Genomic DNA, 15,960 nt, shown 5'->3' with positions numbered 1-15,960 from the left:
AAGTGGGGTTTACAACCACTTTAAAGGAACCTATTTAGAAAATAAAAAAGACGAACCTTTACATCCCCTTTAATACATTTTTAGAAGAATTTACCAATGTCAAGCGTTTTTTCTGCCAAAAGGCTGCTGCTCCTGTATGCACGTCAGTGGTTTTTTTTTTCTGCCTCTAAACACCTATGTATGTATGTATGTATGAACACAGACTAACATAAAGGGGCATTTAGAGGCGAAAAAAAAAAACAAAAAAACGCCGCCAGACGCCCCCAACAGCAACATCCAGCGTGCATGAGGCTTAAAGCAGAGCTGCTACTTGCACTGGATAGGAGGCACACTGCACCTGCCTTGATAAATTCTCCTATTGACTTTAAATTAGTAGAAGCATGAAGATCACAATACAGAAACAATGATGGTAATCATCACAATGTAGAAGTCCCAACAAAATATGTGATGCAATGAGAATTATTACAACGTGTTATACTGGAGTTATGTAGATGATAATTAGATTTTGTTTTAATGATCGGAATTTACAGCTACAAACCAAAGTACATCCTTCAAGTCCACACCGATTGCTCCTCTAATGGGTATCCACTGAGTTTATACACACATAGGTAGATTCAGGTACGAGGGCTTAAACTTGTGGCGGCGTAGCTTAGCCTGTTTAGGCTACGCCGCCGTAAGTTAGCTAGGCAAGTACATGATTCTCAATGTACTTGCCTGCTAATAGACGGCGGCGTAGCCTAAAACGGGCAGGCGTAAGGGCGCCAAATTCAAATGTGCTGGAGGGGGGCGTGTTTGATGATAATAAGGCTTGACCTCACGTTTTTTACATTTTTCTTATTTTAACTGCGCATGCGCCGGGCGCCTACATTTCCCAGTGTGCATTGCGGCTACGTACGCCGCACGGGCCTATTGATTTAGACGTGGACGTAAATCCCGATTCGCGGACGACTTGCGCAAACGACGTAAAAAATTTGAATCTCGCGGCGGGAACGGCGGCCATACTTTAACATTGTTATTCCACCTAATAGGTGGAATAACTTTAGGCCTGCTAATGCCTTACGGAAACGGCGTAAATCGACTGCGGCAGCCGGGCGTACGTTCGTGAATCGACGTATCAACTCATTTACATATTCTACGCCGACCGCAATGGAAGCGCCACCTAGCGGCTATTCAAAATATTGCAATCTAAGATAGGATGGCGCAAGCCGTCGTATCTTAGATATGTTTAAGCGTATCTCTGTTTGAGCATACACTTAAACATAGGTCGAAATAGATTCTGAGTTAGGTCGGCTTATCTACTGATAAGTCGGCCTAACTCTACCTGAATCTACCTAACAGATTTTATTTAGATTAGAATATACTAAAATTATATTATAGATATATTCATGGTTTTATTTGTAAAAAGTTTACCATTTTTGTAAAGACAGTCTTGCGATTTACAATTCCTTCCACGTAGATTCTGGTTCAGCGGAACAGCTTCCTGTGTCACCTCCTGTCCCCAAGTCTGTGCAATCCAGCAGCATTAAAGTGATTGTTAAAGACTTGTTTTGCTGTGTTTCAGTGGAGTTTCACAGAGCAAACAGGATCCTCCTCTTCTCGGGTCCCTCTTTTGAGATCCTGGCCCCTCCCTCTTGCCGAGCCCCCCCCCCCACAGCAAGCGGCTTGCTATAGGGGCCCCCGAGCCGAGTCACAGTCAGACACGGAGCTGTGGCCCCCAGCCCCATTCCCTTTCTCTCTCCTGGTTGGCTGACTGACAGCAGCAAGAGGAAGAAGAATATAGAACAAAGTACGCTCCCTTTACAATATGTGGGTGAGCACCACACACGCAGCACAAGTCAAGTACTTGAGAAGTCGGAAAAATGTCCATGAAAATGAAATGAAAGGTGTCACATACAATACAGGCAGCACTGTTATGGATTACAGACTCACCCCCGCAGCCTGATCTATTAAGAGAGTCAGAGAGGGCAGTACACATCTCTAGCATCTTTCCATATGCAGCCTGTTTATTCTGAGTTTCTTTTTTCATACACCACATCAAATTTAGTAGAACATTGTGTAGAAAACTGTTGCTATCATACATCCTCTTCTCTCCTAGCACTGTGCTAAATGACAGATCAAAAGTCAGGTTATTAATTGCATTTATTCACCCATGGTCCAAATTCTTACCTTGATGAATGCATGCAAGTCATGATATTGATGTAGACGATCCAGCTGCCTTTATATGGGGAAACTGGACCAGAGAAACATCTCCTACTTGGCTGCAGGCCACCAAATAATTAGAAATTACTGTTAATGGCCAGTCCTGACAGAAATGGGTTTTCAGAGCAGGTACCACCCCCTCTTGCAATGCTTAGGGGCAAGATCACAGTCTGAGCAAAATATTCCCACAAGCTCCTGTGATACTGATCTACAATACTTCTTCTGCAATATGTTTCGCTACTCTGGTTACAACCTCAGTTTGCAAAAATGGCCACCCAACCTACCATCGGCTCCTAGCACGACCCTGAACATAAGTTAGGTAGATTCACAAAGAGTTAGGTCGGCGTATCAGTAAATAAGCCGACCTAACACAGAATCTACGCCGACTTATGTTTAAGTGTATTCTCAAACAGAGATACACTTAAACATATCTAAGATACGACGGCTTGCGCCGTCCTATCTTAGGTTGCAATATTGAGGCTGGCCGCTAGGTGGCGCTTCCATTGCGGTCGGTGTAGAATATGTAAATTAGTAGATACGCCGATTCACGAACGTACGCCCGGCCGCCGCAGTACATTTACGCCGTTTCCGTAAGGCATTATCAGGCCTAAAGTTATTCCATCTATTAGATGGAATAGTAATGTTAAAGTATGGCCGCCGTTCCCGCTTCGAAATTTTTACGTCGTTTGTGTAAGTCGTCCGCGAATAGCGATTTACGTCCATGTCGAAATCAATAGGCCCGCGCGGCGTACTTAGCCGCAATGCATACTGGGAAATGTAGGCGCCCGGCGCATGCGCAGTTAAAGAAAACGTCAAAAACGTAAGGTCAAGCCCAATTAACATAAAACACGCCCCCCCTTACACACATTTGAATTAGGCGCCCTTACGCCCGCCTGCTTTAGGCTACGCCGCCGTAACTTAGCAGGCAAGTACATTGTGAATCATGTACTTGCCTAGCTAACTTACGGCGGCGTAGCCTAAACACGCTAAGCTACGCCGCCGCAAGTTTAGGCATCTCTACGTGAATCTACCTAAAGTGTCTGTATATCAAAGGAAACACACAACTGTAGGAAGACTAATGGGGGAAAGGGGCTATAGAATGAATAGTCAAAAGTACCCAGAAATCTAAGTGTGCTCTACAAGACCAGGCTGCTTGGGATGAGCCTGACCCACATTCAGATGCCTCCATGCTGTACATACAAACACATGCTGCATTGACAGGCATTCCCACTTACTTTCTTTCGGGACTCCCCTAAATGCGAGTCTAGAGGAAGGGAGAGGAGGATTGGCTCAGCTTAGAACAAGCATAGATATAGAACATAAAATGCAAGCACTAATCCTCTTTAAAGTGGACCAAAACTATAAAAACACCCCTATTCTGCCCTGAATATCCTGTCCTTCAAGACTGATACAAAAAGTAAAAATTGGCACATCTACTGACCTTTCATAAAGAAATGAATGGTCTGGGATTTTGGTCATGTGATCTCAGCTATATGGAATGACAGGTACAGTCAGAGAAGATGCTCAGACATCTCAGCCTAAACTTCAGTCTAAGCTTAGGTCATATGACCAATGACCAGTCTTTGATAGCCTGGCCAGCTATGGTGGGCTGGAGAAGCAATTACTTTAGGTAAGGTAAGCATTTAAAGTGAACTAGATATCATTTTTTATGTCAAGGGCGGGCATGCCATGTACATGTGTCAGCTCTCGAGTTCCAGACAAGCGGTTCGGCCTAGACTCAGATGATGTCGTCATCAGTCTACTCAAAGCAGGAAGAAGAACTTCCTCAGTCTCTTCCCCCCCAGGGATTGCACTGTACATTGTAACTTTGTAGAAAAGCAGGCGAGAGGCTGCAGCAGGGACTGACATTTATGAACAAGGCCAAGAACTACAAAAACCCTGGACTTTACATAATGGAAATTTCTGAGAGGATATCTTGGTCCAAGAAATAGATCTTGACCCCTGAGGATGCCTGGACAGAGATGGTACAATCCTAACGGAAAAAAAAGCAGAGGCCACTGGGGGGGGTGGTCGATATCGTTTTATCAGGGCGATACCAATTTTTTCGACTTATAGCCGATATCTGGAGCAGATATTCTGGACACTATCCTTAAATTTTATTTTTCACTTTTATTGCTGTCAAAAGGAAAGTAAACATCCCATGTGACAGTAATAGGCAGTGACAGGTACTCTTTATGGAGGGATCTGGGTTCTATAAGACCCCAAACTCCTCCACTGCACTTAAAAGTATTCAAAACGCCAAGATCAGCGTTTTTTGAATACTTTCTAGGTTTTAAAACTGCCTCCTTTAGGATGCCAGTAATCTGGAAGTGATGTCATGACTTTTTCTGATTCCGGCTTTGTTTGGGTCCGCGGCCAGCCAGTGAACGTGCCAGTTGGTCGTTCTGTGTGATGGGAGACCTGGGTGGAGCAGAGGGGAAAATGACATGCCCTCCCACAGTTTGTAATAACAGCTGAGCGCATCGGTTGTTATTACAAGAAAGTTAACCATCCTCTCTAAAGAACGGTGCAGAGGTGATGCATGCGATTTTGAATTCGCAGCAGTGTGAACCTAGCCTCACACAGATCTTTGAATGAGAGAACTGCCATCACGGTTCTCAACGAACTACCAAGGTGCCCATCAGTGCCCTGGTAGTTAACCGACAGTTCCTGCATCTGCCTGTACGGAGATACGGGCAGACAGCTCTCAGCAGTGTCTGCAGCAGCCGGATATTGTACCCAACATCCACGGATAGCAGGAGCAATGCTCTGCAGACTCAATTGTAAAAAAATATTACATTTTACTTTTACATTACTTTTTTTTTTAAAGGTGAACTTATCCATTAACATTAAAACTGGCTCTAGGTCTACTTTAAGGATTGCTCTTTAATACTTAGGCCTCGTACACACAACGGGACCTGTCTGATGAAAACGGTCCGCGTACCGTTTTCATTGGACATGTCCGCTGGGATAATTTGGTCTGATGGCTGTACACACCATCAGACCAAATAACCCGCGGACAGGATATGCAGTGACGTGGCCGCGACGATGATGTGGCGACGTGCGCGACCCTGGAAGGTCAATGCTTCCACGCATGCGTCAAATCACTTTGACGCATGCGAGGGCTTTCGGCCGAGCGGACATGTCCGGTGAGTCATACAGACGACCGAACATGTCCGACGAACAGGCTTCCAGGGGACATGTTTCTTAGCATGCTAAGAAACATTTGTCCGCTGGAAACCTGTCCGCTCGGCCGGGAATCCGGTCCGGTCGGCCGTACAGACGACCGAACATGTCCACGGACCAGTTTCAGCAAACATGTTCGGACGTGTGTACGAGGCCTAAGAAGTAGACACCTTCCCAGAAAAGCATTATTCTATTACCATGTCAGGGAATAATTGACATCGACCTATAAATGTACTGTTTAGGTACCTTTTTTTACCATCTATTAGCTATGGGAACAGGATGCGGAAGAAGGGGTTATAGCAAAGGTCCACTTTATCCTTAATTCCTGTAATAAAAAAAACCCAACTACTGAATCAAAACATGCAAAGCAGGCCACTGAAAGAGAAAAAAAGAAGATTAAAGAAACACACAGAAGGGAAGTCTCTACTTTGTCACATGAAAATAAAAAAACTAAAACACTGGGAGGAGTGGTATCAATTCCCAACAATGGGGATGAGGATTTAAACAACTAACCTCCAAAAAACTCCAGTTCCCTCAAGCCATCAACCAGGATCCGGTCAGAAACCCAACGCTGGAGGAAAAAAATAAACAAGGAAAAAAAAAAAGTGATACAAAAGTACAAAATGACAGACTAGGAACCGGCTCTGGGGATGTTCAGGTTTGTGTCTATTATGATCAGGAATAAGAGATACATTTTTGTTGGGTGAACATGAAATAATAATATCTTTAACCACTTAAGACCCAGACCATAATGCAGGTTAAGGACCTTGCCCCTTTTTGCCATTCCGCACTGCGTCGCTTTAATTGACAATTGTGCGGTCGTGCGACGTGGTTCCCAAATAAAATTGGCGTAATTTTTTCCCACAAATAGAGCTTTCTTTTGGTGGTATTTGATCACCTCTGCGGTTTTTATTTTTTGCGCTATAAACAAAAATAGAGCGACAATTTTGAAAAAAATTCAATATTTTTTACTTTTTGCTATAATAAATATCCCCCAAAAATATATAAAAAAAAATATTTTTTTCCTCAGTTTAGGCCGATACATATTCTTCTACCTATTTTTAGTAAAAATCGCAATAAGCGTTTATCGATTGGTTTGCGCAAAATTTATAGCGTTTACAAAATAGGGAATAGTTTTATTGCATTTTTATTAATAATTATTTTTTTACTACTAACCAGTGATTTTTTTTCATAACTGCGACATTATGGCGGACACATCGGACAATTTTGACACATTTTTGGGACCATTGTCATTTTCACAGCGAAAAGTGCTATAAAAATGCATCGATTACTGTGAAAATGACAATGCAGTAAAGGGAGTTAACCACTAGGGGGCGCTGTAGGGGTTAAGTGTGACCTCATATGTGTTTTCAACTGTAGGGGGGCTGGGCTGGACTCGTGACATCAGTGATCGTCTTTCCCTATATCAGGGAACAGAGATCACTGACATTGCCACAATGAAGAATGGGGAAGGTGTGTTTACACACACACACACACACACACACACACACACACACACACACCTCACCACGTTCTTCAGCTCCTGTGACCGTTCGCGGGACACCAGCGGCAATCGGGTCTGCGGGCGCGATCATGTAGTTTCAGACCGGTCGTGAGCGTGCCGCGCTCGCGACCTGGCTCTTAAAGAGGACGTACAGGTACGTGCTTGTGCCCTTCTGCCGACGTATATCGGCGTGAAGGGGTCCTTAAGTGGTTAAAGGCCCCTTTCACACAATCGGCCCGCCTGTCTGTTTTTCAGGCGGATCCAAGCGGACCACCCCTTGACTTCTATGGGCAGGCAGAAGTCAACAGGGATGTGTATGCCATCCGATCTGACAAGATCCGCTCAAAACAGAAGGATGGCGATACAGTCGCCATCTGTCCAGCGCATGAGTTTTCATCCGATCTCCCCAAAGAGAACAGCGGGGCTCTGACAGGTCCGTCCCTAAACAGTGAGCAGAGACGGACCTGTCATCCGCCTGTTTAGTGGGGATCAACGGATCGGTCTCCTGCTGAGCTAGCGGAGTCCTTTCTGCGCATCCGTCACCTGTGAAAGGGGCCCAAGTCTCTAAAATGTGTTTTGTATAGAGGGACGTTTCATGTGTCTCTTAAGGAGACTATTGGATGGAAGGTTAGGAGAACAAAGTATTTAGTGCCGTCTGTGCCTTCCTATCCTGGTGACACCATGGGGGTTGATTTACAAAAACGGAAGTGAAAAATCTGGTGCAGCTCTGCATAGAAAACCAATCAGCTTCAACAATTAACCACACAATGAGCATCCAAACAGCATAAACAAAATCAAACATAAAATAAACCCTGGCCACTTTGGGCATCTACCTTCACCACACAGGAACCTATCTATGGAGTCTGGTACAGCCTAGTGCTGGGCAGACACTGCTGGTCATACAGCAGAAAAACAATAGTCTTTTGTTTTTTATCACACAGAAAAATCAATCCTCTCCTCAACTTCTCAGAAGACTTTCAGTATGCTGCTCTCCTTCCTCACAAAGCCTCAGGAAGCAGCAATTCAGTGGTAATCCTCTGGACTACTTATAGAGGCCTTAATTGCCTCATTCTGAACAGCTGGAGTCTTCCAACGGCCTTTAGCCTTTTCTGGCTACATTTGCAACCGACGCCTAATAACAATTGGTGTATTGTCTAAACAAGGCAAAAATGTATGTCCCGTCTGTGACAACACCCACAGATTTACCTGACTTCCTGTCACAATGGTTATAGCCATCGTATCCCCCTAATAATGAAGGGTGTATTTCCCTATGTGGATGTTTCACTTTAATAATTAGCTCCTACATCAAGAGCCCCGGATTGTTCTGTGTCTAGCTCACCCTAGGATACAATCAGGACACTTGAGCTCTTAATCTGTGACTTTTGGACTCGTTATGATTACACATGGAACTCAATTATCCTGTAACCTTCTTGATTTATCCTTGCATTGGGATTTCTTTTTTTCCCTCCGCTTTTACAATATACAATGTAACCGCCTCATTGTTTATTAACCTTACCGGTTCGAAGTTCTTTGCCAATAAAATACTTTTACAAAAGAAAACCAATCAGCTTCTGTTTTTTTTTTTTTGGCCAAAGCTTAATTGAAGAAGCTGAAGTTAGAAGCTGATTGGCTACCACGCACAGCTGCACCATATTTTGCACTCTACAGTTTTAGTAACTCAACCCACATGATTTGTATAAATTCCCAGGGCTGAACAGTCACTTTATTTTAACAGTAACGAGCTCAGGCATGTTCAGACAAATCTGAACCCGCCGGAGCCATCCCACTGTGAAGCCGACAGCCGGTGACAGACGTGTAAATCACCTTGCATAAATGCATGACATCATAGTGATGTTATTATCCAAATTTAATAACGTTGGCTCACTGTGCTCTAGAGTAGCCTCTTGTTCTTACCTGCAGGCAGATAAAAAAGGCCTTCAATTGCTCAGGCAAAGAATACAAATTACCTTTAACCACTTGCCGACCGCCGCATGTATATGTACGTCCACAGAATGGCACGTACAGGCACATTGGCATACCTGTACGTCCATGCCTTTCCCGCGGGGAGCGATCCGGGACTACGGCCCGGCTATTCGTTTATAGACGCTCCGTCACGATCACTCCCCGGAGCTGAAGAACGGGGAGAGCCGTATGTAAACACGGCTTCCCCGTGCTTCACTGTGGTGGCTGCATCGATCGAGTAATCCCTTTTATAGGGAGACTCGATCGATGACGTCAGTCCTACAGTCACACCCCCCTACAGTTGTAAACACACACAAGGTGAACCCTAACTCCTACAGCGCCCCCTGTGGTTAACTCCCAAACTGCAACTGTCATTTTCACAATAAACAATGCAATTTAAATGCATTTTTTGCTGTGAAAATGACAATGGTCCCAAAAATGTGTCAAAATTGTCTGAAGTGTCCGCCATAATGTCACAGTCACGAAAAAAACGCTGATCGCCGCCATTAGTAGTAAAAAAAAAAAAAAAAAATTTATAAAAATGCAATAAAACTATCCCCTATTTTGTAAACGCTATAAATTTTGCGCAAACCAATCGATAAACGCTTATTGCGATTTTTTTTACCAAAAATAGGTAGAAGAATACGTATCGGCCTAAACTGAGGAAAATCTTTTTTTTTATATATATGTTTTTGGGGGATATTTATTATAGCAAAAAGTAAAAAATATTGCATTTTTTTCAAAATTGTCGCTCTATTTTTGTTTATAGCGCAAAAAATAAAAACCGCAGAGGTGATCAAATACCACCAAAAGAAAGCTCTATTTGTGGGGAAAAAAGGACGCCAATTTTGTTTGGGAGCCTAGTCGCACGACCGCGCAATTGTCTGTTAAAGCGACGCAGTGCCGAATCGCAAAACCTGGCCTGGGCATTTAGCAACAAAATGGTCCGGGGCTTAAGTGGTTAAGGCCAGCAACAGTGGCTAGACATAAATACTTTCTTTCTCTCCCGCTTTGCCAGGGAAGCCCAAAAAAGGGCGCCTGGCGATCCTCTGGATCAACTGTGGGTACAGGATTGTGTAGATCAGGGGTCCTCAAACTACGGCCCTCCAGTTGTTCAGGAACTACAATTCCCGTCATGCCTAGTCATGTCTGTGAATGTCAGAGTTTTACAATGCCTCATGGGACTTGTAGTTCCGCAACAGTTGGAGGGCCGTAGCTTGAAGATCCCTGGTGTATATGGAGGTTTTCTATTTGTTTTTTTGGTTGAACTAGATGGCCTGGATTCACAAAGCACTTACGCCGACGTATCTCGAGATACGCCGCGTAAGTGTAAATATGCGCTGTCGTATCTGTTCGCCGTGCCCACAGAACTAAGATATGCCTGAAAATCGGCTTCATCCGACCGACGTAACTTTCCTACGCCGTCGTATCGTGGGCGCATATTTAAGCTGGCCGCAAGTGGCGCTCCCATTGATTTCCTATTCAAATATGGAAATGAGGGAGATACGTCGATTCACGAACGTACTTGCGACCGGCGCATAATATATGTGGTTTGCGTAAGTCATACGTCCGGCGTAAAGTTATTCCCCATCTATGAGGCGCAGCTCATGCAAACGTATGGACCAGGGAACACAGCCGTCGTATTTTACACCGTTTACGTAGTACGTGAATAGGGCTGGGCGTAGGTTACGTTCACGTCGTAGGCAGTGATTCGTCGTATCTTAGGCAGTCGATCCGACCTGATTCTGAGCATGCGCACTGGGATACGTCCACGGGACGGCACATGCGCCATTCGTATCTTTATGGCGCTCGGCCCAACATGGGGTCACACCTCATTAGGATGGCTCACGCCCACTTCCACTTACGGCAGGTTGCGCCGAGGGAACCCAGCGCAGTTTGGGAGGCAAGTACTTTGTGAATTCGATGCCTGCCTCTCTGCGCTGCTTCGGCGTAGCGTATATTGAATATGCTACGCCGGCAATAATATGCGCCAATGTATGTGAATCCGGGCCATAGTCTTTTTTCACTCCCATGTACCTCTGTGTGCTCACCCCCCCTGTCTAAGAGAGGCCTCCTCTTATCTTGGAGAGAACTCCTCTCATTAGCGTCTTCTTGGGATAGAAAATGTCCTCAATGGAACACAGACAGCAAACAAATGAATAAACCTTCCAGCATGTTTGACCCGCCCCGTATCGGTCTGTATTTCACCACTCCCTGACCAGTGGCAGTTCTAGTGTCATGACACTGGAGAGCTGCTATCTACTCACCAGACACTTTATTAGGTACCCCTTGCTGGTACTGGGTCGGACCCCCCTTTGCCTTCAGAGCGACCTTAAAGCGGAGCTCCACCCTAAAGTGGAACTCACGCTGATCGGAACCCGCCCCCCCTCCGGTGTCACATTTGACACCTTTCAGGGGGGAGGGGGGTGCAGATACCTGTCTAAAGACAGGTATGGCAGCATCAACAGATCTCTGCACAGCCAGCATTAATAGACTCTCTGTCTTCCTTAAACAATAGACCCCTCTCCCAACAGTAGATCTCTTTCAGCAACAACCGACTCCCCCCCCAGCAACATAAGATCAATGGTGATCCGTTGCACCCCTAGTTTTTCCAATCTTCCATTGTCCAATTTTGGTGAGCCTGTGCAAATTGTACCCTCAGTTTCCTGTTCTTAGCAGGAGTGGCACCTGGTGTAGTCTTCTGCTGCTGTAGCGCATCTGCTTCAAGAATCCGATGTGTTGTGCATTCAGAGATGTATTCTGCATACCTTGGTTTCAACGAGTGGTTATTTGAGTTACCGTTGCCTTTCTATCATCTCGAACTAATCTTCACATTCTCCTCTGACAGCAACAAAGCATTTTCCATCACATAACTGGATATTTTCTCTTTTTTAAACTATTCTCTGTAAACCCGAGAGATGATTGTGTGTGAAAATCCCAGTAGATCAGCAGTTTGAAATCCTCAGACCAGCCCGTCTGGCACCAACAACCATGCCATGTTCAAAGTCACTTAAATCCATTTTCTGATGCTCAGTTTCAACCAGTTGTCTTCACCACGTCAAGACGCCTAAATGCATTGAGTTTCTGCCATGTGAATGGCTGATTAGCAATTTGTGTTACCAATCAATTGAACAGGTGTACCTAATAAAGTGACTGGTGAGTCTATATTGCTTCTGTACTTACCACAGAGATGCTCCAAGAATTCACGGACCAGATAAGAACTAAATGTTACAAAGGAAATAAAAAATTCCTCCATGGAGGACAACTTACAAGAAAAGACATGAGGTCCTCTTTATGTCAAATAGATGTTAAGATGCCATAAACTAGAACCTGAAAAGTTGGAAAAGATCCGATTAATGGAAAGATCTGATTACACACAGGGACTCCCCACTGCTCTGCTGTCACCATGACTACACACAGGGACTCCCCACTGCTCTGCTGTCACCATGACTACACACAGGACCCCCCACTGCTCTGCTGTCACCATGACTACACACAGGGACTCCCCACTGCTCTGCTGTCACCATGACTACAGACAGGACCCCCCACTGCTCTGCTGTCACCATGACTACACACAGGGACTCCCCACTGCTCTGCTGTCACCATGACTACACACAGGGACCCCCCACTGCTCTGCTGTCACCATGACTACACACAGGACCCCCCACTGCTCTGCTGTCACCATGACTACACACAGGGACTCCCCACTGATCTGCTGTCACCATGACTACACACAGGACTCCCCACTGCTCTGCTGTCACCATGACTACACACAGGACCCCCCCCCCCCTACTGCTCTGCTGTCACCAAGACTACACACAGGACACCCCCACTGCTCTGCTGTCACCATGACTACACACAGGGACTCCCCACTGCTCTGCTGTCACCATGACTACACACAGGACCCCCACTGATCTGCTGTCACCATGACTACATACAGGCACTCCCCACTGCTCTGCTGTCAACATGACTACACACAGGACCCCCCACTGCTCTGCTGTCAACATGACTACACACAGGACCCCCCCCCACTGCTCTACTGTCACCATGACTACACACAGGACCCCCCCCCCCCCCCCACTGCTCTGCTGTCACCATGACTACACACAGGACCCCCCACTGCTCTGCTGTCACCATGACTACACACAGGACTCCCCACTGCTCTGCTGTCACCATGACTACACACAGGACTCCCCACTGCTCTGCTGTCACCATGACTACATACAGGGCCCCCCACTGATCTGCTGTCACCATGACTACACACAGGACCCCCATTGCTCTGCTGTCACCATGACTACACAGAGGACCCCCCACTGCTCTGCTGTGACCGTGACTACACACAGGGACTTCCCACTGCTCTGCTGTCACCATGACTACACACAGGGACTCCCCACTGCTCTGCTGTCACCATGACTACACACAGGGACTCCCCACTGCTCTGCTGTCACCATGACTACACACAGGACCCCCCACTGCTCTGCTGTCACCATGACTATACACAGGACCCCCCACTGCTCTGCTGTCACCATGACTACACACAGGACCCCCCTCTGCTCTGCTGTCACCATGACTACACACAGGACCCCCCTCTGCTCTGCTGTCACCATGACTACACACAGGACCCCCACTGCTCTGATGTCACCATGACTACACACAGGACCCCCTCCGATCTGCTGTCACCATGACTACACACAGGACACCCCCACCGATCTGCTGTCACCATGACTACACACAGGACCCCCCTCCGATCTGCTGTCACCATGACTACACACAGGACCCCCCTCCGATCTGCTGTCACCATGACTACACACAGGGACTCCAGCCTGTACTATCAATAATCCCCATCCTGGAGCTCCCCCCATATAAAGTACTGAGGACAGCACACACCAATGACAGACTACTACACACACCAGCCTGGCCTGCCTTATAGTACACTATACCTCTTCCTAAGAGATATAATACCAAATATGGGGGTCCCCCTCACCCAGGACTGCAGTACGGAGAACCCAGACTGTGTACACAGGAAGCCCCTCCTCCCTTTCCGCCATAATGGGACTTGTAGTCCTCCGCAGACATATACACACCCCTCTCCCTGAACGCCTGCCCGGCTCTCCGCTACTTCCGCTCTGCCCCGGAAATGACCCAGCCTGGGCGGAGACCGCCTGCACGTGTCACTTCCGGTGCGGCCTGTAAGTCAGCAGGGGAGAGTGGAGGAGAGCAGAAGAGCAGCTGCTGGGGGTAATATGGCGGACTGGGGGGTGAATGGTACACCGGGGCTTATGTACGGCTCATGTCATCCATATGTGTGTATATAAAGGAGGAGACGTGTATAGAGAGCTGTGTATGGGGGACACTGTATTACAGGACACCTCCAGCACTCTGTAGAGTCATCATATATGAAGTACACAGGGGGGGGGGGGGGAAGTGTGACCTCAGGGAGAAGGAGAGCTGTGCTGGTGATAATGTTAGGAGTGCTAGATAGAGATATATATCGCTCTCTCCTTGTTTTAGATAAATTATGACTATGAACTAGAAATATAATGTAATATGTCCTCCTCCTGGACTTCTACATGATGGTGGCTGGGTTGCACTGGCGGTGTGGGCTGTATGGCGGGTTGCACTGGCGGTGTGGGCTGTATGGCGGGTTGGACTGGTGGTGTGGGCTGTATGGCGGATTGGACTGGCGTTGTGGGCTGGACTGGCGTTGTGGGCTGTGTGGCGGGCTGGACTGGCGGTGTGGGCTGTGTGGCGGATTGCTGTGTGGCTGCGGTGTGGGCTGTGTGGCTGGGCTGTATGGCGGTGTGGGCTGTATGGCGGCCTGGACTGGCGGTGTGGGCTGTGTGGCGGGTTGGATGGCGGTATGGGCTGTGTGGCGGATTGGTGTGGGCGATGTCGCTGGACTGTATGGCGGTGTGGGCTGTATGGCGGTGTGGGCTGTATGGCTGGGCTGTATGGCGGTGTGGGCTGTGTGGCGGGTTGCACTGACGGTGTGGGCTGTGTGGCTGGGTTGGACTTGGTGGTGTGGTGGGTTGGACTTGACGGTACGGCGGTGTGGGCTGTGTGGCGGGTTGGACTTGGCGGTGTGGGCTGTGTGGCGGGTTGGACTTGGCGGTGTGGGCTGTGTGGCGGGTTGGACTTGGCGGTGTGGGCTGTGTGGCGGGTTGGACTTGGCGGTGTGGGCTGTGTGGCGGGTTGGACTTGGCGCTGTGGGCTGTGTGGCGGGTTGGTGTGGGCGGTGTTGCTGGGTTGCACTTGCGGAGTGGGCTGTGTGGCGGGCTGCACTGGCGGTGCGGGTTGGACTTGGCGGTGTGGGCTGTGTGGCGGGTTGGACTGGGCGGTGTGGCGGGTTGGACTGGGCTGTGTGGCGGGTTGGACTTGGCGGTGTGGGCTGTGTGGTGGGTTGGTGTGGGCGGTGTTGCTGGGTTGCACTTGCGGAGTGGGCTGTGTGGCGGGTTGGAATGGCAATGTGGCGGGTTGGAATGGCGGTGTGGGCTGTGTGGTGGGTTGGTGTGGGCTGGGTTGCACTTGCGGAGTGGGCTGTGTGGCGGGTTGGACTTGGCGGTGTGGGCTGTGTGGCGGGTTGGACTTGGCGGTGTGGGATGGGTGGGTGGGCATGGCGGTGTGGGTGGGCTGTGGGCACCTTCACCGTCGTCAATTCACGCAGCGCTTTACATATTCATTGTACATTCACTTCAGTCATTGCCCTCAAACTGCTTCCAATCGAAGGTCCCTAACCCGCATTTATACATACACATAGTAGGGAAAATCAAGACCGTAGCCAATTAAGCTACCAGCATTTATTCATGAGAAGGAGAATGGACTTTAAAGGCACATCCATAGCATTGAATTACAAATTAAACTTGAATTTATTTTTTAAATTCACATTGTTGACATGACATGACATGTTAAAAACCAAACATTGTGTTTTGTCTAGACAACGCTCACACCACCTAACACAACCATTACCACAGTGAAAAATATCGATCACATGATTCAGATGGAGTGATATCAGTAGAAGGCAACGCTGGTTGGTGGTCGAGACGTGGTAAAGAAAACTCTACATGTTACCCTCATGCTCTTCTTCAGGAGATTAGAGTGGTGCGGCTTCT

At 47.5% G+C, this 15,960-nt stretch overlaps 2 protein-coding genes across 6 annotated transcripts in view; one reads left to right on the top strand and one right to left on the bottom strand.

Annotated features, from left to right (window-relative positions):
• Window positions 1-14,012, bottom strand: part of STRADA (STE20 related adaptor alpha) — a 28,663-nt gene extending 14,651 nt beyond the window's left edge. The window contains exons 1-4 of one of the 5 annotated variants that reach the window (XM_040331336.1): window positions 13,936-14,012; window positions 12,122-12,181; window positions 5,899-5,956; window positions 3,435-3,463 (exon numbers count right to left, since the gene is read on the bottom strand). In XM_040331336.1, coding sequence (XP_040187270.1) covers window positions 3,435-3,463; window positions 5,899-5,956; window positions 12,122-12,133 — 99 coding nt within the window. In that variant the 5' untranslated portion in view covers window positions 12,134-12,181; window positions 13,936-14,012. The other 4 variants (XM_040331337.1, XM_040331338.1, XM_040331339.1 and 1 more) reach the window with 4 other exon arrangements.
• Window positions 13,974-15,960, top strand: part of CCDC47 (coiled-coil domain containing 47) — a 23,705-nt gene continuing 21,718 nt past the window's right edge. The window contains exon 1 of the mRNA XM_040331335.1: window positions 13,974-14,089. Within this exon, the coding sequence (XP_040187269.1) occupies window positions 13,989-14,089 (101 nt within the window). The 5' untranslated portion in view covers window positions 13,974-13,988. The remainder of the gene's footprint in view (window positions 14,090-15,960) is intronic.

Source organism: Rana temporaria, chromosome 12, assembly GCF_905171775.1.
Source record: "Rana temporaria chromosome 12, aRanTem1.1, whole genome shotgun sequence".
In the NCBI taxonomy this organism is placed as follows: Eukaryota; Metazoa; Chordata; class Amphibia; order Anura; family Ranidae; genus Rana; species Rana temporaria.
Note: the sequence above shows the minus strand (reverse complement) of the source record. Positions and strands in the feature narration are given on the sequence as shown.